The sequence below is a fragment of the Rhincodon typus genome, unplaced genomic scaffold (genome assembly GCF_021869965.1).
Source record: "Rhincodon typus isolate 14 unplaced genomic scaffold, sRhiTyp1.1 hic_rhity00002677, whole genome shotgun sequence".
NCBI classification, from domain to species: Eukaryota; Metazoa; Chordata; class Chondrichthyes; order Orectolobiformes; family Rhincodontidae; genus Rhincodon; species Rhincodon typus.
Window position 1 is genome coordinate 3,602 of NW_025968315.1, and position 21,399 is coordinate 25,000.

The 21,399-nt window shown below is 40.4% G+C and overlaps 1 protein-coding gene across 1 annotated transcript; it reads right to left on the reverse strand.

Moving 5' to 3' along the window:
- Positions 1 to 2,274: 2,274 nt before the first annotated feature.
- LOC125480987 (ras-related protein Rab-22A) lies at positions 2,275 to 13,728 on the reverse strand. The gene is made up of 4 exons (XM_048593328.1): positions 13,285 to 13,728; positions 11,529 to 11,635; positions 4,928 to 5,037; positions 2,275 to 3,187 (listed from the first exon to the last, which is right to left on the reverse strand). The coding sequence occupies exons 1-4, from the start codon at positions 13,336 to 13,338 to the stop codon at positions 3,090 to 3,092; spliced, it is 369 nt and encodes a 122-aa protein (XP_048449285.1). The 5' UTR covers positions 13,339 to 13,728; the 3' UTR covers positions 2,275 to 3,089.
- Between the last annotated feature and the right edge of the window lie 7,671 nt (positions 13,729 to 21,399).

The window sequence follows — 21,399 nt, forward strand, 5'->3', positions numbered from 1 at the left end:
ACATGAAGTGACCCCAAACCACTGAAATGATTTATATCTCAGAATGTAATCACCTCTTCTCCAGCAAGTCCACTAATTGCATTCTTGAAGGACCAATATGCATCGATGAGTACACTTTCAACTCGATGTCCACAAGTTGATAAATATCTGGAAACAACAACAATCCAGGCATCCAATCTCACTTGCTTTGTTTTTAAATACAGTTGACACACATCTTTACCACTACAAACATACTAGCTACTTTCATAGCGTCTTTGCCTTTAATAGGCAGTATACTGCATTAACTTCCTCTCCAGAATTAAGGATATTGTTTTAAATATTGATCATCAGTCTGTACTTAAGTATACACTGGCAATGGATTGTTTCTAAAACTAAGATTTTTGAGGATAACAAACTCGCTACCCTTGCACATTTTGCACGGAGGAGGATTTGAATCCGTTCAATAAGTCATGCCTTGAGCTCATTTCTACAAGTGCTGAGAGTTTACTGCGTCAGAAAATGAAACCTGGCATTAACACCAGAAACATTCAAACAAGTTAATTTGCTTATGAAACCCAGCAATAGATTGTACTTTAAAAAATAATTCTTAAAACAGAGGAAAGGGACAGGGGCGGAGGAAGCAATAGGACCTGCCTGATGTAAGCGCATTTGTTCACTTTAGGCTTCTGGAAAATGGTACCAAGTATATTTGTGTCTACTGTGGCTAGGTGGTAGCATTCTCACATTAGATTTGGAGGTTATGGGTTTAAGCGCCACCACAAAGATGGGTACAAAAGGCTGACCTTCCAGCACAGAATTATCAGAAGTGGTGCCTTTTGGAGATGTTAAGCAAATTCCTCATCTGTCCTCTCAATTGGTGATGAAAAATCCCATGACATTATTTCAAGCCACAGCAGACGAGTGTGCTCCGCTGAGCTAGTCAATGTTTATCCCTCAACAAATATTACCAAATCAGGTTACCTCGTCTTCAACATTTTGTATTTGAAGGAACAAGTTGTGTGGAAATTGATTGCCTTAACAATGACTACACTTCACTAACTGAAAAATGCTGAGACATCTTGAGGTCATGAAAGGTGCTCTATAAATTCAAGTTGTTTTTTTTTAAATTTGGTGATTTTTCAGCTTCGAGACCCAAGTTATTTGCAATTAATGAGGTGGCACAGGAAGTCACCTACCAAGACCACAGTCAAGCAGGCTGGTCTCACTCTACTCCCAGCCGAGAAGGGAGTAAAGTAAATTTTGCTAACAGTGGCACATGTCAATCTACAAAAAAGTCTCAAGATTACACTTCACAAATTTTTCAACAGAATTTCACACTCACTTTGCCTGCAAATAGAAATATAGGATACAGCAAGACGGCTGCGAACCAGCACTAACCTGCAGACTCTTCCCAACTTCCTTAGTACAACTCCCAAGCTCCCAAGTGTGACCCTGAATTTGATGAAGGGAAAAAAACTCTCCAAATACTTTGCAAAAGAGATAAAAATACAATTTGATAACTAACTGATCTAGTTTTGGCTACCTATAATCAATTGAATACTTTTTGACAATACAGTACACTTAACGAAAACTGGTTGGTCTCTGATCAGGTCTGGCCACCAAAAAGCTCAAAATTGCATTAAGTTAGAATGTTCAAGGAAATTAGTGTTCATCTGGGTGTTCCTTAAAATCTTAAAGCAAAAGCTCCCTTCTGATTTACATTTTTAAAAACCCTCAGCATCCACTAAGACAGTGTGGTTGGCAGATATGCATTCACACACAGATAGGACATCAGAAAACAAGCCAACAATGACTTCATTCCCTTGCTTGGGGTCCAATCTCAGAACTTCGAAGTTAGAGGAAACCGCTTTTGGAGAATGTGCAAGCCTCTGCCCCACATTCAGAAATATAGCCTTGTTTCACCAATCAGAATTTAGCTGACTAAACAAAAGAGACAAGAATACTTCCCTATACCCAAAACATTATTCTTTACTGTGTATAGATTTAGGCTGTCTCCCCTTTTGAATGCAAAAACTCTTGACTGAGAGTTGATATTTGCCTTCACCAGCTGGCTCACCTTCAGACATGAGGTTCTGCAGTGAGCTTTGGCAAAGTGCTTCACTGGAAGCAGATCAAAGCAGAGCTCCAGATTGTCCTCACCTTATATTCACATGTTCAAAGTTTCAGCAAGAGGGTCATCAGGAGCAGGAGTACTTAACTTTTCTTCTTTGTAGTCAGTTATAGATCTCCCCATCCAGCTCAAATCTGGCAATAATAGACAGATCAGGCCTGGGATCACATTATGTGGTGTATTTATTCTATTAGCCACCATAGTAAGTATAACTAGACATTTCTTCAAGAGTAATTCTAATTTTTCTCCTATCAACAGTACACAAGCCATCATGTTGCTTACTTAGAAGTGACAGTACCTCATCTCACTTGGATATTCTTAACGGCCAAAGGAAACAGCTGTAGAGGATAACAGACAGATCGAGGTGTCTTTGATCCTTTCAATCCCATGAGCTGGAGTTCAAATAGTTGTTCTACAGACTGAGCTGTACCTTCCTTAAACAAAAAGGAAAAGGCTCTTTTGGAGAGTTACAGGTACGGAGTAGTTATGTGCTTAGCTATGCATTTCTGAAAACTGGGTTCAACAGGTTTAACACAAGAATCACAAATCTGTGGGGCAACAAAGTGTACTTTTTAAAAGGGAATCCAATTGTTGATTACAAAACACAAACTAAACAAAAAGTGCTTCAGTTTTTATAATTTCCCTTTTTATGCAATAATGAGGTTTATCTACACACAAAGAAAAAACCCATAAAGTTTTGTTTTGCACTTCTGCACCAGACTCTTGCTGAACCTCATTTAAACCATTCCTTAGTTCATAGGTTTCTCTGCTCTCGGACACGAAGTGTGGAACTCAAGCAGTCAAAGTGTTGCTCAGAGCACTTTTATCCAGGAAAAAGGGAATTATAATTTTGGGAATAGCTATTACTCTTCCTTCAAGGAGAGCACAGCAGAAAGACTGAATGCAAGAGGGATGGTTTTACAGGGATCCATCCATCTTTTTACATGTTGCTCCGAAGAAGTCCATTCATGGAAAAAGGTCAGCAACAGTTACGTTTTGGGTCAGATGGTTGTCTCCTCAGCTTGAATCCTTTACTGTTTGTCGGTGGATTGACAGCTGTTGAAGGAATCCGACGACCTAAAAAGACAGGGAAAATAAATTAAAATAGCTTTGACCTACAAGGGAGCAAAGGGTTATTAGACAGCATGCAGTAAAGTAAAATTAAGGCCAGAAACAGATCAGCCATAATCTTGTTGATTGGTGGGGCAGTCTCAAAAGGTTGAATGGCCTACTCTTACTGTGGGCATTCTGGCTAAGTTTGCAGACAATACAAAGATAGGTGAAGGGACAGGTGGTGTCCCTTGAGGTGGTGGCAAGGCTTTAGAAGGATTTGGACAGGTTAGGAGAGTGGGCAAAGAAGTGGCAAATGGAGTACAACGTGGGAAAGTGTGAGGTCATGCACTTTGGTAAGAAGAATAAAAGCATGGACTATTTTCTAAATAGGGAGAAAATTCAGAAGTCTGAAGTGCAAAGAGACTTGGGAGTTCTAGTCCAGGATTCTCTCAAGGTAAACTTGCAGGTTGAGTCAGTAGTCAGGAAGGCAAATGCAATGTTGGCATTTATTTTGATTGGACTTGAATATAAAAAGCAGGGATGCACTACTGAGGCTTTATAACACTCTGGTCAGGCCACATTTGGAGTATTGTGTGCAGTTTTGGGCCCCATATCTCAGGAAGGATGTACTGGTCCTGGAGCGGGTTCAGAGGTGGTTCACGAGAATGGTCCCAGGAATGAAAAGCTTAACGTATGGAGGAATATTTGAGGACTCTGGGACTGTACTCATTGGAGTTTAGAAGGATGAGGGAGGGATCTAATTGAAACTTTCAGAATACCGAATGGCCTAGACAAAATGGATGTTGGGAAGATGCTTCCATTGGTGGGAGAGTCTAGGACTTGAGGGCACAGCCTTATAGTAAAGGGAAGACCTTTTAGAACGGAGATAAGGAGAAACTTCTTCAGCCAGAGAGTGGTGAATCTATGGAATTCACTGCCACAGAAGGCTTGGGAGGCCAGCTCATTGAGTACATTTAAGACTGAGATAGATAGGTTCTTGGTTATCATGGGGATCAAGGGTTACGGGAAGAAAGCAGGAGAATGGGGTTGAGGAACTTATCAGCAATGATTGAATGGCAAAGCAGGCTCGATGTGCCGAATGGCCTAATTTCTGCTCTTATGTCTTATGGTCCTACTCAGATTTCTTATTTTTTTTTTTATAAAAGACTTGGCCTCAGTCACAGCCTGCTCTGCCAAACTCTAGTACATCACTATTTGGCAAATGCTACAGAGAACAGACATTTCCTACCAAATTAAATTGTAATTATAATTTCAAGCACATATGATTAATAACACATCGAGTTTGGTGTTAGAAGACAAATGCCCATGATCACATCAAGTCAATGTAAGTTTGCTGTAGCTCATTAGACATTTTGAAACTCCAGACTTGAAGGGAAGACACAGAAGGGAAAAAAAGGTTATTTGGTTTGACTGCAAGCCTTGAAACTCAGGAGCTATTGAGTGGCTTCCTTATTATTTTACATCAGAGGCTTATACCTTTGTACCAAAATTTAAGAGGTGTGGAGTTTTGAGATACATTGTTGAAGATCTCAAACTGCAGAGTGTCAACTGTACAGTGAGGTTCAGAAGTTCTAAAACAGCTGGGCATTAACAACCTCTCACTAGTTCAGTAGCAACCAACAAGACATTTTAAGATTCACACTGCATTTTTCCTTGGATAGAAAGAGTATGGAACTTTCTTCAAGCAAGCAGAATATCAAACAATGATTTTAACATTCTTTGTACAGCTAAAGCTATACTCACTGATTTCTGCAAACAACTCATTAATATTAATGGCATTTTTGGCACTAGTTTCCACAAAGATTGCATGGATGGAATCTGCATAATCCTTGGCATCCTTTTCAAGTACTTCTCTGTAATAAATGGACAAAAAGATGAGCTCAGGCTTGCTTTGTGTAATTCAGGAAAGATTTTCAGTAAAGGATTAATATAGTTGAACGATAACAAGATAAGTTACATCTGCTTCAAACCTCTAATTTTTGGAAAAGATTAAATCAGATGTTTGTTCACCAGTTTTTGGGGCCTGTTTGGAGGGAATAATTAGGCCTGTAATGGCCATCATTCCAAGTAACATTTAAAACCCTATATTAGATTAAAAGCTTTCTATTAGAGACGACAAAGAGCAGCAGATAAAATGCAAATTATAATGCAAAGAGTTTGATGAGCTACAAATACTTTATTATAATGGACAGAATAATCACAAGATCAGGAAGAATGAGGTGAAGCTGTGATTCACCTTAAGGATTCAGGTTTTCATTTGCAGGCAGAACAGCCAGCTTTCTAATGACAGGGCCAAAAAAGCCAAGAGGAAGGGTCACCGGACCTGAAACGTTAACTCTTTTCTCCTTCAGATGCTGCCAGACCTGCTGGGCTTTTCCAGCAACTTAGTTTTTGTTCAAAAAGCACCAAGTGTTGCCTAACACATCTGGTCTCTAATGGCATATAGTTTCTCAAATAATGAACATCTACCTTCTTGGTTTATTGCTGCTGGGGCACACTTTAAGCAGGCAGATGGTGACACAGTCTGACAAATCCAGAAATCCTTAACATGGTGGCTCAGCGGCTTCACAGCACTACAGACCCAGGTTCAACTCCAGTCCTGGGCGATTGTGTGGAGTTTGCACATTACCCTTGCGTCTGTGTGGGTTTCCGCCGGTCCTGTGGTTTCCTCCCACAGTCCAAAACATATGCAGGTTGGGTGGATTGATCATGGAAAATGCAGTGTTACAGGGACCAGGTGGGAGGTTGGGTCTGGGTGGGATGCCCTTAGGAGTTGGGAACTGTCAAGTCCTTTAAGAATCCAAATTGTTTCAATGAGATCACCTCTCATTGTTCTAAATTCCAGTCAGTAGAGTCCCAACCTGTTTAGTCTTGGCTCATATGACAATCCCTCTAAAACCAGGGATCAGAGTGAATCTTCTCTTAACTGCCTCCAATGAAATTATATCTTTTCTTAAATAAGCTTTCTTTCTCCATTTAATATGCTGTTCTTTCATTCTCCCTTCCAAAACGATTGGCTTCACATTTTCCCACATTATACCCTTTATCAACATTTTGCCCACTTACTGAACTTAATAACACCTCTCTAAACTGTGTATCCCTCTTGCAACCTGTCTTTCCATCTATTTTTGTGTTGCCTACAAATCTGGCCACAGTACATTTGCTTCCTTCCTCAATATACTACAAGTAGCTGTGGTCTCAGCACTGATCCTTGTGGAACGCCACTGGTCCCACATTGCCAATCTGAAGGCGAACCTTTCATCCCCACCTTTAGGAGGGGACTGATTTTTAAATTAGTAATGGGTTGAAGGGTTGTGAAGACTGGGGAGAAAGTAGAGCCAAGATATGATCAGCCATGGTTGTAACAAACAGCTGAATGGACTCAAATGGCTGAATTGCCTACTCCTGCTCCTAGCTGTTATGGTCCTATTACAATTTTAAGTTACCGCAATATAGCTGCCAATTTGAATCCACAGCACTCTGTTTCCAAAAGACGACAAAATGGAGAAAGCAGCATCTTAGGGAGTTTTGCCAACATCTACATCACAAAATAACCAGTATTAAATGTAAGTGATCCAACCATTTCCGACTAAGACGACTGTAGTGTCATTTTTCTACCATAGACACCCCAAGCCAAAGAAAAAACCCCAGTAAATTGGAAGTTTGCGATGCTTGCTTTTTCTTTTACTGTTCACTCATTATATTTCCGCCACATCAGTAGAAAGAAAACCTCTGGTGTAAAAAGACTTTGGTCAGTGCAGCACATAATCAGGAAGGGATGACTGGCTAGCACAGAGATACATAGCATGTTTGACTTTATAAGCATTGTAGAGACAGGATTAAAGAATGGCCAAGACTGGGACCTGGATGTCAAACAGTACAAGATATATCAGAATAACAGAAAGCCAAGAAAATGTGGTGATGTAGATCTACTAAGGATGGTATTTTCAAAGTGCTGAGCAATGACCTAAACTTGAAAGATCAAAATATACAATTAGGTTGATAACAACTATGAAAGGCAAGAGGCAATTTGAGAGAGTACTTTATAGGTCCCCTAACAGAACACAACACACACAAAAAAAAGGATACACAGGAAGTATACCCACAATCATTAGGAATTACTTTAATCTACATGTAGATTGGGAAATTCAGATTGGCAAAGATAGCCTGGAAAATGAGTTCCTAGAGATATATTCAAGACAATTTAAGAGTACATTGCAGAGTCAACCAGGGAGTAGGCTATTTTAGGCCTGGTGATGTGCAATGAGACAGGATAAATCAATCACTTCAGATGATGGTGACCACAACGCAATTGAATTTCATGCTATATTTTAAAAGTATATTGGGTGATAATTAGTATTTTAAACCTCAAGTGAATGAATAATTAATCAAGAAAGCTAGCAGGAATATAAAACCAGATAGGAAGAGCTTCTATATTTACCCAAATGGAAGAGGAGGAACTAAAGCCAAAGTCTCTCCGGGGAATTGATAATGGAAAACAAATAAATGGCAGGGATTTTGAACAGATATCTTATGTGTGTCTGCATAATAGATGGGCTTAAACTCACCATAGACAATTAAAAATCAAGGGGTGACAAGGAATAAACTTAAAGCAAAACATCATTAGAGGATAAAGTGTGAGGAAATGCTGGATCTAAAAGGCTGTTAAGTTAGCAGGATCAGATGGCCTGTATCCTTGGATATGCAAAGTGATGTTGGCACAGATAGCAGTTGCCTTGGTTATAATATCCCAAAATTGCTTAGATTCTGTAGGATCCCAGGAGACTGGAAAATAGCAAATCTCGCACTTTTAAGAGAGGAGGAAGGCGGCAAACAGGAAACAATGGGTCAATTAGCGTAATATCTGTCATAAAGAAAGTACTGAAATGTATTATCAAGGTGAAATGTAAGTAACTTAGGAAATCACAACGTTATCAGGCAGAGCAAACATAGCTTTGTGAAAGGGAAATACCTAAATTTACTTTACTAATCTATTAAAAAGTTTTTTGACAAAGTAAGATTTACAGTGAATAGACAGGAACCAGTAGATGTAATGGATTTGGATTTCCTAAAAGTGGTGATTGTGACAAAGATTGCTGCGCATGGTCTGTAGGTAATATATTAGGATGGGTAAGCTAACACGAAACACAGACGAACAGGCCTTTTCAGGTTGGCAAGCTGTAACAAGTCGAGCGCCACAGGGATCAGTCCTGGACCTCAAATCCTTAGAATTTATATTGACAATTTGGAAAAGGAGACTATGTATGGTAATTAAATTTGCGTAGACACCAAAATAGGTAGGAAAGTATGTTGTCAAAAGAAGGCAGAGAATCAGTAAAGTAATATAGACAGGTTAAATTAGTGAACAAAAGATTGACAGATGGAGTACAACATTGGTAAAATGAGCTGGTCTATTTTGGCAGAAAAGAATAGACAAACAGTACATGAATTAAGTGGAGAAAGATTGTACGATTTGGTAGTACAGCAGGATCTGGGTATCCTGATACGTGAATCACAAGCATGGGAAGAGAGATTAGGAAGCCAATTAGAATGCTGTCATTTACTGAAAAAGGGAAATAGAACATAAATAGGGAAGTTCTACTACACCTGTACAGGGCCTTACTAAGAGCACATCTGGAGTCAGAGAGAACACAGTGTGGAGCTAGAGGAACACAGCAGGCCAGGCAGCATCAGAGGAGCAGGAAAGATGACGTTTTGTGTCAGGACAGAAGGGTCCCAACCCTAAAGGTCAACTTTCTTGCTCCTCTGATGCTGCCTGGCCTGGTGTGTTCCTCCAGCTCCACACTGTTCTCTCTGACTCCAGCATCTGCAGCTGACTTTGACTTGCTTATTCGAAAGAGATTAATTGTATTTTAAGCAGTTCAGAGAAGGATCGCTGGATTCATTTCGTGGTTGAGGGCTTATATTATGAAGAAAGGTTACAAAGGTTAAACTATATCCATTAGAGTTTAGAAGAAATGAAAGATCATTTTATTGAAAGATTAATGTTGCGGGGGGGGGGGGGGGGGGGACCGGCGAAAATAGACATGAGGAGAATATTCTGTCTTGTGGAAGGCACTAAAACTTACAGGACATCTGTCTTAAACTTCTGGCTTATTTTTAAACTGTGATAAGAAAAAGGTTTTGCTCTCAAAAGCTGTTACAGGCTGGATCTTTAAACTTATTCAGGGCTGAGTTAGATTTTTGATACACAGTTAAGGATTATGGGTGTAGACAAGAAAGTGGAGCTGAAACCACAACTAGACCATATTGAATAGTGGAGCAGGCTTGACGGATTAAATAGGAGTAGGCGTAGACTAATGTTCAGAAGTTTATAGACTATATCTTATTTCTGCAAAAAAAAACCAACAAAACTGAAAGTTAAGGGAAAAGGCGACTATCTACCTTAATTGCTTATCCCCCAACATAGGAATTCAGTTATATCATTATTAAGGCAACCTAGAAGGTAGCTATTTCCAGGTCTCATTTTAAATTGGTTGCTCAACCAAGTGTTGCTGGATCTGTCAATCATCTGAACTTTAACCCAATATGGTCATCCTGAACAATAGCCTTAGTGCAAAAAGTGTGTGTCCGAATGCTAATATATTCAATGCTTATTCGGTGGCATATCCTCAAAAGCAGGAAATATGAATGAATTATGAACTGGAGGATATTACTGATGGGGATTGTTTATTTGTCCTCCAGACACGTGGCAAGTTAGTAATCGATGAACGAACTGCTTTTCACCACAGTTCAGCAGTGTTGACATAATATTTTATCAATACTTGCCAATAAAAGTTGCAAGATGTATATTCTTAGCACATGAATTTCCTTATAGTATTTGTCCAATTTTAATCCTGCTTTAAGTTGTTTAAAAAGGAAAGGCTACTTTTTTTTTTGATTGCAGGCAAAAAACTAAAATGGGAAAGGTACAGCTTTAAACTAAGGTACTGTGGAAGATTTTGCAGTTTAAAGAGAAATGAATTACCAGAACTCATTTTGTGTTGCATCTACAATGTTGTGTTATTCAAGCAATGCAGGAGGATGCTAGACACCTCAGGTCAGTGGCAGTTTTATCCAGTGTCAGACTTAATTTTTTTTCCTTACCAGTACCAGTTGTTTGCGTTCAAGAGTAGTCAGCATAGTAACAATTTCTTGTTTGATTCATGGGTGAGTGGCCATAGCCTGTTTGGGCAGTACAGGAGAACCATCCAGCCTGTGAGGAAGAAAATCTCCCTCTAATCCCTCAATTAGCAAATTGAGAGAGAGATTCTGAGCAGCTAGCTACTCTGTGATCTCTCTCTGCAAATTCCTTTCTTGAAGGATTAAAAGGGAAAAATCACCTTCAGGGACACTAAAAAGGCAAATACTTAACCAGTGAAAGAAACACAGAACTGATACATCTCCAACCTCATGACCTCAGAGTTGGAAGGAATTGGACAGGAACTGAGGGTAAACATCTTATTGACTCTTGTAATCTGGGCTAATGCTAGGACTGTGCTTTAAAATTTTTAATTTCTTCCCCACCCACATTTCACGTCTCGTCTCTTTCTTGGTAGGTGTGGAGATTTTTCAAAAAAAAAAAAAGAATCTAAATTGTAGAGAGTTAAGTTAGTAATTCATGCTTTCAACTGAAGGCAGAAAAGTAACAATCCATTTATCAAAGTAGCTGTTTTCTTCTAACTATAGAATCTTTTAACATGGGTTTATCAGTCCAGTAAATTGAAGACATTGAAGGGTTTGATTAAACCTTTTCACTTTTATGAGGACTCTTGAGAATAGTGGGACTTGATTTCTAGTGTCCTATCCAGTGAGTCAATTTGTATGTAAACAGACATCTTCAGCTTGCAACACCTGAGCTGTGGGGAATAGTCCATTTTCCAAGCGTAGGAGGACCTGCAGCAACCCCCAACCACTGCTCATTGTAAATGAGAGATAGTAAGAACTGCTGATGCTGGAGTCAGAGATAATACAGTGTGGAGCCGGTGGAATACAGCAGGCCAGGCAGCATCAGAGGAGCAGGAAAACTGACGTTTCCGGTTGAGACCCTTCTTCAGATTTCTGAAACATCAGCTTTCCTGCTCCTCAACTGAATTACAAATGAATGTCTTGTTCCTGTGAGTGGGTACGAGTGTACAGACCTGGAATGAATGCTACTCTTTGTCCCTTACTCCCACCCTCTGGTTCATTTGCCTTTGACAATGGTGCAATGGAGGCAAATATTTGCCTTGCAGGGAGCATTTTATCAAAGCACAATGCTGGATATTCTTAAAAAGCAACTAGCTATTAAACATAAAAGCACGTTGTCAAAGGTTCACACCAACTCTGGGACAGTGCTATATACCTGGCATCAGTAAGATCACATTTATTTCCTGCAATTGCTACAACTATATTTGGAGGTCCATGCTGTCGCAGTTCCTTCACCCAGTTCTTCAACGTTTGTAATGTCTCCTGTGCAAGAGTACGAACAGAGTAATTACTGCAAAAAAATTACACTGATACAACATGTTTCATGTAGGTTCTAAAGAAAAAGTAACCAATTTTCACCTTTTTTGACATTTCTTATATACTCCTGAGACAACAAGAATTAACTGCATATTGTCAAAATGGTTAATTGCAATCATGTCTACTTTGTCTTCTTTTGGACAGTTAGATTAATTGTCCACAAGAGACTGCTTACCAGCACCTGCTGACAAGATACAGGCAAGCAGTATCAGGATCACTTGCCTGTGCATCAAGTACCAAGCACTATTTGACTTGGTCTAGCTTCCATGGGTTGCCTTTGTTCAGAAGACTGCAAGGCAATGGAAGCCCAAGCTTGCCAATTATTTACACTGAAAATTAAACTGCTTCACATGCACTGTAAGTTGTCCTTTTTTCAGTTGTACATCTCTTTCGAAAATAAAAAGGGTTTTTTCCCCTAGGAATTCCTCTGAACAGGATGGAGAAGCTTCATTATACAGATTGGAACCATGTACCTGGTGAAGGAGAAAGGTTCCAGACAGTGAAAGAGTTGAAACAGTAGGAGTCAAGATCCAGCAATTTCTGTGGTTTTAAGAACTCAGTAGGTCTGACAGTATCTGTGAAGAGAAATCAGAATTAACATTTCGGGTCTGGGGACCCTTCCTCAGAACCTGGACCCGAAATGTTAATTCTGATTTCTCTTCACAGATACTGTCCGACCTGTTGAGCTTTTCCAGCAATTTTTGTGGTTATTTCTGATTTACAACATCCGCAGTTCTTTCAGTTTTTATTTAGGAGTCAATATAGCATTATTAGGGGTCAAGATGATATCTTGTCAAACTGTGTTGATATGGCAGGAGCAGCCACAACATTGAAGTGAGTGAGCAGCTCTTTCATTTATTATTTCCCTTGCTTATAAAACAGTGAACTTATGGAAAGATAGTTTACCAAAAATAAACTAAACTAACCCTTCACTAGAATAGAAAACATGAATTCCTCAACAACTTTCATTACATGCCTCTTTTGTCAAACAGCAACAGACCAATCAGTCTGGGGACTTGGCATAGCAAGGAACTAACTGGAGTTCAAACTTGAGGAACAGGAGGTTGTATCACTAATATTCAGTTGGCAAGAAATGAGGATGTCAGTATGTAATATTCCAAGAGTTTTAAAATGTTTTTGAATTCTGATAGTGGTCATGTCACCTTCAACTCCAGCCTCCTGTCATGTTTCATCACGACAGATAATGAAATTTGAATTCAACATAAATTTGGAATTAAAAGCTGGCCTAGTACTGACCATGTAACTACATTATGGTTAGGGAACACATCTGGATCACGAATGCCCTTTTTTGCTAAGGCATGTGTCATCCTCACTTGGTCTGGTCTGCACATGGCTCCAGACCTACAACAACGTAGTTGACCTCTAACCAGTTCTGAGGAGGAGTCACTTGATGCGAAACATTAACTGATTTCTCTCCACAGATGCTTTTGCAGCAATTTCTATTTTTGTCCTCTCAGCAATCCTCTCAGGGATGGGCAATAAATACTGGCCTCACCAGAGATGCCCACATCCCTTGAATGGATATAAAAAAATTCCACCCTGGAAATAATTGTTTGCCAAGTCCAAATTCTTACCTCTTTTGTGATATCATATACAATGATTGCAGCAGCTGATCCCCGATAGTACATTGGCGCTAAAGCACGGAACTGTTTGGGAAGAAATGGAAAAACTTAAACCAATAGGAGAATTGAACAAGTAGTAATGCAGAAGAAAGCTTGCATTTACATTTAACTGTTCAGATCCTTGCTAAGAATAGTCAACTACTTGCTTTTGAAGTGGAATCACTTTTGTAATGTAGGAAACATGCGACCAACTTGCAGTTAGGTTCCATGAACAGCAATAAGATAAATGATTAGATTATAACGTTGTTCATGGAAAAGTGTGTTCAGCAGAGAGGAACACCACTTCTTTTTAAACCATGTACAGAATCTTGTATGGCTAGAGGGCCGACAGTGCCTTAGTTTAAGATCTCATCTGTTAGGTAGCAATCTCTACAGTGCAGTAGAATCATAGAATTATAAAATCCCAACAGTGCGGAAACAAGCCCTCCTGCCCAACAAGTCCACACCAAACCTCCAAGGAGCATCCCAGCCAAACCCATCCCCCTACCGCTTTTCCTCGTAACTTACCTAATCTACACATCCTGAACACTATTGACAATTTACCATGGCCAATCCACCTAACCTGCACATCTTTGGGCTGTGGGAGGAAACTGGAGCACCCGGCAGAAACCCATGCAGACACAGGGAGAACGTGCAAACTCCACTGTACTCCACTGATGTAGTGCTAACCACTGAGCCATTGGGCTGTCTTAGTAATACCCAAATAATCTACATCTCAAGTAGGACTGAGGTCTGCTTTGCTCTTTGAAGGTCTGCTCATAGTACAACTGCAACATTTGTACAAACACTGCAATTACAGCATAAATATACTCATAAGTGAGAAAACAGTGCCGTTGTCTATGTGGAGAGATTGTATTCTAATTTGGAGATTGGCCATTTGACATCAAGGTCTACATCAGGAAGCACTTTGAAATCTGGAAAACATCCTCCAACAGCTACCCATGCTAAATGTTGTTCAAATAAACATGTAAAAGATTCAGCTTTACATATTGTTGTTGGACAGGGACATTAAGGGTTTCAGAACCAAGGTGGAAAAATGGAGTCAAGAGTTTGTTTTCAACCATAAGACACATGAACAGTATTGATCAATTGATTTATTGTCATGTGTACCAAAATACACAGTGAAAAGCTTTATTTATAAGCAATACAGGCAGATCACAACAAGCAAAAGATGTATAGATCAAAAAGCTTAGAGGCATACAGGTTACATTACATCACACTCAACAGTCTGATAACAGCTGGAAAGTAGTTGTTCCTAAACCTGCTTGTGCACATGTTCAGGCTTCTGTATTTTCTGCCTGACAGAAGAGGTTGTAGGAGGTCATTACCCAGGGTGCAATGGGACTTTGATGATGTTGGCTGCCTTTCTGCAGCCACAAGCTATGCGAATAGTCCATGGATGGAAGGTTGGCTCCCATCATATTCTGGGCTGTGCATGCCAACTTCTGTAGTTTCTTACGGTCCTGGCCAGAGCAGTTGCCATACCAGAATGTTACGCACCCAAACAGTATGCTTTCATTGGTGCAGCTATAGAAGTTGAAGGATTTTATGGACATGCCAAATTTCCTGAGCCACCTGAGGAAGAAGAGGCATTGTTGTGCCTTCTTGACCGTCACATTTATGTGGGAAGTCCAGGACAGGTCATTGGTTATCGTCACTCCGAGGAACTTGATGCTCTCCACCCTCTCAACTTTAGTTCCCCTGATGTAGATGGGGGCATGTTCTCCTCCTTCCTTTCTGAAGTCGATGATCAGTTCTCTACTTCTGCCAACGTTGAGAGACAGATGGCTTTCATTGCACCACGCCACCAAGCCCTCTATCTCCCTTCTGTATTTTGACTCGTCGTTGTTAGATATCCATCCCACTACAGTGGTGTCGTCAGTGAACTTTTAGATGGCATTCATTCGGAATTTGGCAACACTGTCACAGGTGTACAGGGAGTACAGTAAGGAGCTGAGGACATATTCTTGGGGGGCCTCTAGTGTTGAGTGTTATTGTGGAGGAGGTGCAGTTACCTATCCTCACCGATTGCAGCCTATGGGTCAGAAAACCGAGGATCCAGTTCCAGAAGGAAGAGCCAAGACCAAGGTCACGCAGTTTTGAGATCAGTCTGGAGGGGATAATGGTGTTGAAGGTGGAGCTGTAGTCAATCAGCAGGAGTCTGGTATAGGTGTCTTTATTGTCTAGATGTTCCAGGGACGAGTGCAGGCCTAGGGGTATGGCATCATCTGTGGACCTGTTACGACGGTAGGGAAACTGTAGGGATTCAAGGCAGGTTGGGAGACTGGAGTTGATGTGAGCCATGACAAGCCTCTCAAAGCACTTCATGATGATTGAAGTCAGAGCTATTGGTGGTAGTCATTAAGGCAGACTACACATGTTTTCTTGGGTATGGGGAAGATGGTAGCCTACTTGGAGCAGGTGGGGATTTCGGCTTAAATGAGGCAGAGGTTGAAGATGGTGGTGAATACTTCCGCCAGTTGGTCCACACAGGATCAGAGTGCTCGGCTGGAGACACCGCCCGGGCCCATCGCTTTCCTTGGGTTGACTCCCAGGAAGAATGATCTGACTTCTGAAACGATGACAGGTGTGGAACAGGTGTGTCTGGGGCCATTCCGCCCAACAAGTCTGCTCCACCATTCAATCATGGCTGACATGTTTTTCAACCCTATTCTCCTAGTAACCTTCAATCCCCATAGCAATTAAAAATCTCTCTCGGTTTTAAATACACTCAATGACTTGGCCTCCACAGCTCTCTGAGGCAATGAGTTCTACAAATTAACCATCCTCTGGCTGAAAAGAATTGCTCCCCAACTCAGTTCTAAAAGGTCGTACCTTCACTCCGAGCCTATGCCTACAGATCCTAGCCCCTTCTACTGGTGGAAACATCATCTCCACATCCACTCTATCCAGACCTCTCAGTATCCTATAAGCGTTAATCAGATCCTCCCTCATCCTTCTAAACTCAACTGAGTACAGACCCAGAATCCTCAACTGCCTATACGAAAAGTCCCTCATCCCAGGGATCATTCTTGTATACTTCCTCTGGATCTTCTCCAACGCCAGCCAGTCCTTCCTTAGATATGGGGCCCAAAACTGCTCACAATATTCCAACTGCAGTCTGACCACTGCCTTGTACTGCTGAAGCACTATACCTCTGCTCTTGTTCACTAATCCTCTTGAATTGAATGCTAATATAGCATTTGTCTTCCTAACTGCCAAACATACTTGCAATTAATTTTAACAGAATCCTGAACTCTGACTCCTAGGTCGCTTCATGGTTCAGATTTTTGAAGCCTTTCCCCATTTAGAAAATAATCTATGCTTCTATTCTTCCTAACAAAGTGCTTAACCTCACACTTTGCCACATTGAATTCCACCTGCTACTTCTTTGCCCACTCCCCCAGCCTGTCCAGGTCCTTCTGCATTCTCCCCACTTTTGCAACACTACCTGTCCCTCCACCTATCTTTGAGTCATCTTTACACTAACTACAATGCTTCATCCAGATTGTTAGTGTAGAACACAAACCATTGCTTTCCCAACATGGACTCCATATTGGTTGGGCCACTTTTGGAGGATTACTGCAATTCTGGTCTCCCTCCTATAGGAAGGATGTTGTGAAACTAGAAATGGCTCAGAAAAGATTTACAAGGATGTTGCTAGGGTTGGAAGGTTTGAGCTATAGGGAGAGAGTGAATAAGCTATGCTCCCTGTAACTTTGGAAGCTGAGGGGTAACCTTATAGAGGTTTAGAAAATCATGAGGGGCATGGATACGGTAATTAGGCAAGGTCTTTTCCCCAAGGTGGGGGAAGTCCAAAACTAAAGAGCATACGCTTAAGGTGAGAGGGAAAAGATTTAAAAAAGGGACCTAAGGGGCAAGTGTTTCCATGCAGAGGGTGCGTGTATGGAATCAGCTGCCAGATGAAGTGGTGGAGGTGGGTATGATTATAATGTTTAAAAGGCATCTGGATGGGTATATGAATAGGAAGGTTTTAGAGAAATATGGGCCAAATGCTGGCAAATGGGACTACATTAATTTAGGATATCTGACTGGCATGGAAGAATTGGGCTGAAGGATCTGTTTCCATCCTGTCCATCTCTAGGACTCTAACTCCACTAGTCACTGGCTGCCATCCTGAATAAGACCCTTTTATCCCTACTCTCTGCCTTCAGCCAATCACCCAAACCTCCATCCATGTCGCTACTCTAACACCATGGGCTCTTATGTTAGGTAGCAGCTTCCTGTGCAGCATCTTATCAAAGGTCTTCTGGAAATCCAAATAGATCATGTCTACATGGAGGAGATAACACACAAGTTACATAAATAATTCTAACAGATCTGTCACGTATGACCTCCCAGAAGGAGCTGGATTCTGGAACACTGTCTAAAAACAGGAACAGGAGTAGTCCATGCAGCTCATCAAGCTTGCTCTACCATTCGGTACAATCATGGCCAATTTGAAAACTTCAAATGACCTGTAGCCACCACAACGCCATTACCAATGGGATACAGGTAATCAGATACCCATCAACCTCTACCTTAAACAAAGACCTAGCTTACAGAGTTCTCTCTGGAAGACAATTCCAAAGATTCAAAACCCTCATAATAAAATAATTTTTCATCTCAGACACCCTTTTGTTCCAATTGTGCCCCCTGGTCCTAGACTCTCCAACCAGGGGAAACCTCTTACCTGCATGTACACTTAAGTTTTTTTTTGAAAAGAAGTGTCAATGAGATCACGTCTCTGAAATCCTAGAGAACATAGGCCTACTTTGGGCAAGTGCTCTTCAGAGGGCAGTCCCGGCATACCACGAACAAGATTGCTGAATCTTGTTTGCATTCCCTTTATTCCTAATATCTTCTTTCAGATAAAAGGAGCCCAAAACTGTATGGCACTTCAGGAGTGGTGTAACCAAACTCCTAAAGAATCGAACCCAGTCATCACTAATCCTGTAGTCAAATCCTTTTCTAATGTAATTCCATCAGCTTGCTGCACCTGCAGATTACCCTTCAGCGAATTATCACCAAGAACACCCAGGTCCCTTTGCAGATCTACGCTTTCCAAACTCTTCCTACTTTAAAAGAAGCATTCTGTTCCATCTACCAAAGTGGAGAACCCCACATTTTTCCACAGGATATTCCATCTGCCACGTTTTTCCCTATTCATTAAGCCTCCCAAACCCCCTTTACGTGATTCTAAAAACAGAATTTCCCACATAGCTACGACTCATTCTTTGGAAAATTTGGCAATATTACGTTTGGTTCCAACCTCCAATTCATTGATATCCAGCTGGAGCTCAAGTACTTATCTCTGTGGCATTCCACTATTCCCAGCCTGCCAATGCAAGAATGACCTAATTACTTTCACTTTGATCTGTTTGCCAATCCTTAAGCCACGTCAAGACATTACTTTCAATCCTATGTGCATTATTTTCCAATCAGCTTCCTGTAGTGGACTTTATCAAAGCCTTTCTGAAAATCTAAATAGACTATATCCATCAGCTTTCCTTGATCAATTTTGTTGATAATATCTTCAATAAAATTCTGAGTTCGCCAACATGGCTTTCCATTCCTAAATCTATGCCGGCCATGCCAATCTAGTGTATTTATCCCATCTTTCATAGTAAATTCTGGCATTTTCTAGTGACGCAAGGTCAACAGGTTTGGTCTGTCTGTTTGCAGTTTTCTCTCTTGTTCCCTCCTTAAATACTAGGGTGACATTTGTTATCTTTCAATCCACAGGAATCATTCCAAACTCTAACTCTCCAATAATTTTAATTCACCAATGCATCAACTATCACTATTGCCACATTCAACAATTTGTGGCATAGAATATTAGGTCCTAAGAACTTAGCAACTTTTCAATCCTGTTAATTTCTCCTGTCCCTCTTATTAATATTAATTTCCTTAAACAATTCATTCTCCATAACCACTTGAATCCTTAGTTCTGTCTTTGCCAAATCTCTTTCCCCATTATAAATTTCCCTGACACTGCCTGTAATGGATCCATATTTGTTTTAGCCAAACATTTCTTTTTTTTTTTTAAAAAACACAACTTCAGAAGCTTTTACAGTCAGTTATCTTTTTCACTGGATGGCATTCATATTCTATTCTCCATTTTATCACTAGTTTCTTGGTTCTTTTGCTATATTCAAAAAAAATCTCAATCCTTAGAATTAGCGCTATTCTGACAGTTTTAAATCTTATACAATCATAAGTTGCTTTGCTAGCTATAGTTAGCTACTTTTTTTTAAAACCTTGTATCTTGAAGGAATATATTGTTGCTGCAAGTCATAAAATAGCCCTTTAAAGACTACCATTACCTAAAATCATGCTTTCTAATTTATTTTCCCAAATAAACCTCTGAATTTGCATCTCATGCCTTCAAAACTTATCTATTTAATTTTAACACGCTTGCTTCAGATTGAACAATCGCACTTTCAAGCAGAAAACAAAATTCTAACATTGTGGTCACTCATCCCTAAAGGCTCTTTCACAACAAGATTATTAATTAGTCCTTTCTCATAATTGGTGCAGATTCAAGTCACCCATGAAATCTGCATTGCCTATACTACAAGCTTCTTTCATCGCCTGATTAATACCATGTCCCACACTAACATTACTACTTGTTGTCCTATAAATAATTCCAACTAATGTCTGCAGCCTCTTGCAGTTTCTTAGCTCCACTCAAACAGATTCCATACATCAGAAAAACAATTTGAGATCCTCCATTACTGATGTACTGATCACATCCATCAGTGCAATTCCTTTTCCCTTCTTAAGCATTGAAATCTTTGAATATTCAGCTAATTTGCACTCACCTCCACATCACTAGCAAGGCTCCCTGCAAAGATATCAGTCCCAGTCCCATTAAGGTGTAACCAGTCCGGCTTGCCCAGGTCCCACTTGCCCCAGAACTTGTCCCAATTTCTCAGAATAGAAGAAAGGTCATCAACCAGAAACACTGTTGTTCCAAAGTTGCTGCCTGACCCAAGTACTTCCAGAACTTCTTGACAGTTCAACATAGCTGCTTACTTAAAGCTGCACATGCTTTGGCTCATTTAGTCTGCTCTACCATCCAATAAGATCATGGCTGATCTGACTGTGGTCTCTACTTTGTCTGTGCCCCTACAACTTTTGACTATCTTTGTCGGTCAAGAATATATCTAACTTAGCACCACTGCTATATAAAGAAGTGAATTTAATAGACAAAAGGCCTGAGAGAAAATAAATTCTCCCTCTTAACTTCTACGCTTAAACTGCATCCCTAGTTTTGGCCTCCCCAGAGTAACGCTCAGTACACCTTGTCAAGTTCCCTCATGGACCTTCTGTGCTTCGATAAGATCATTTCATTTTTGAGAACTCAAGTAGACATAGTCCCAGCTTGTTCAAACTTTCTTCATAAAATAATTAATGCAGGGCCCAGTTGAGTGAACCTTCTCTGAAAGACTTCTGACTCATTCAGATCCTTTGTTAAACGTGGAGACCAAAACTGTGCACAATGCTCCAGATGTAGTCTCACCAGAGCCCTGTACAACTGTAGCAAAACATCCTTATGCTTATATTCATCCTCTAGCAATAAATGATGTTCCATTTCCATTCCTAATCACTTACTGTACCTGCATTCAGAGTGTCGAGGTACGGAATCTTAAGAATGAACAAAGTTAGACATTGCAGTATTTATAGCATAGCGTGAAACATATGAAATAAGGTTAAAAGTTACACATTGCAGACCTTCTTAGGTTTAAGTAGAAAAAGAAATAAAGCTGAAAGTTCAAATATTACAGTCTTTAAGTGCTTAGTCACGATGGGAACCACACTTTGAGCAATCACCTTGAGACCGGAAGTCCACCAAGGCACTGCCAAGCTGGGCCTGCGCTGAGTCTGGAGGCCAGGAGAAGGAGAAAAAGAGAGAAGAGGGGGGAAGACAAAAAACAAAAAAAGAAAGAAAAAGAAGAGAGGAAGGAAAGAAAACAGATGTCCAGTGGCCCTTCTTGAAAGGCAAAAGGTGTTGTTAAATTGGTCTCCTAACTTACCTTTGTGGATAAAGGTCTGCATGCTGTT

Excerpts from the sequence above, each read along its gene's own strand:
- LOC125480987 (XM_048593328.1), bottom strand. The coding sequence starts at position 13,338 with ATGTACTATCGGGGATCAGCTGCTGCAATCATTGTATATGATATCACA. Across the intron at positions 11,636-13,284 it reads TATATGATATCACAAAAGAG|GAGACATTACAAACGTTGAA; the intron begins GTAAGAATTTGG and ends ACTCTTGCACAG. Across the intron at positions 5,038-11,528 it reads TGTGATCTTACTGATGCCAG|AGAAGTACTTGAAAAGGATG; the intron begins GTATATAGCACT and ends CATTTATTACAG.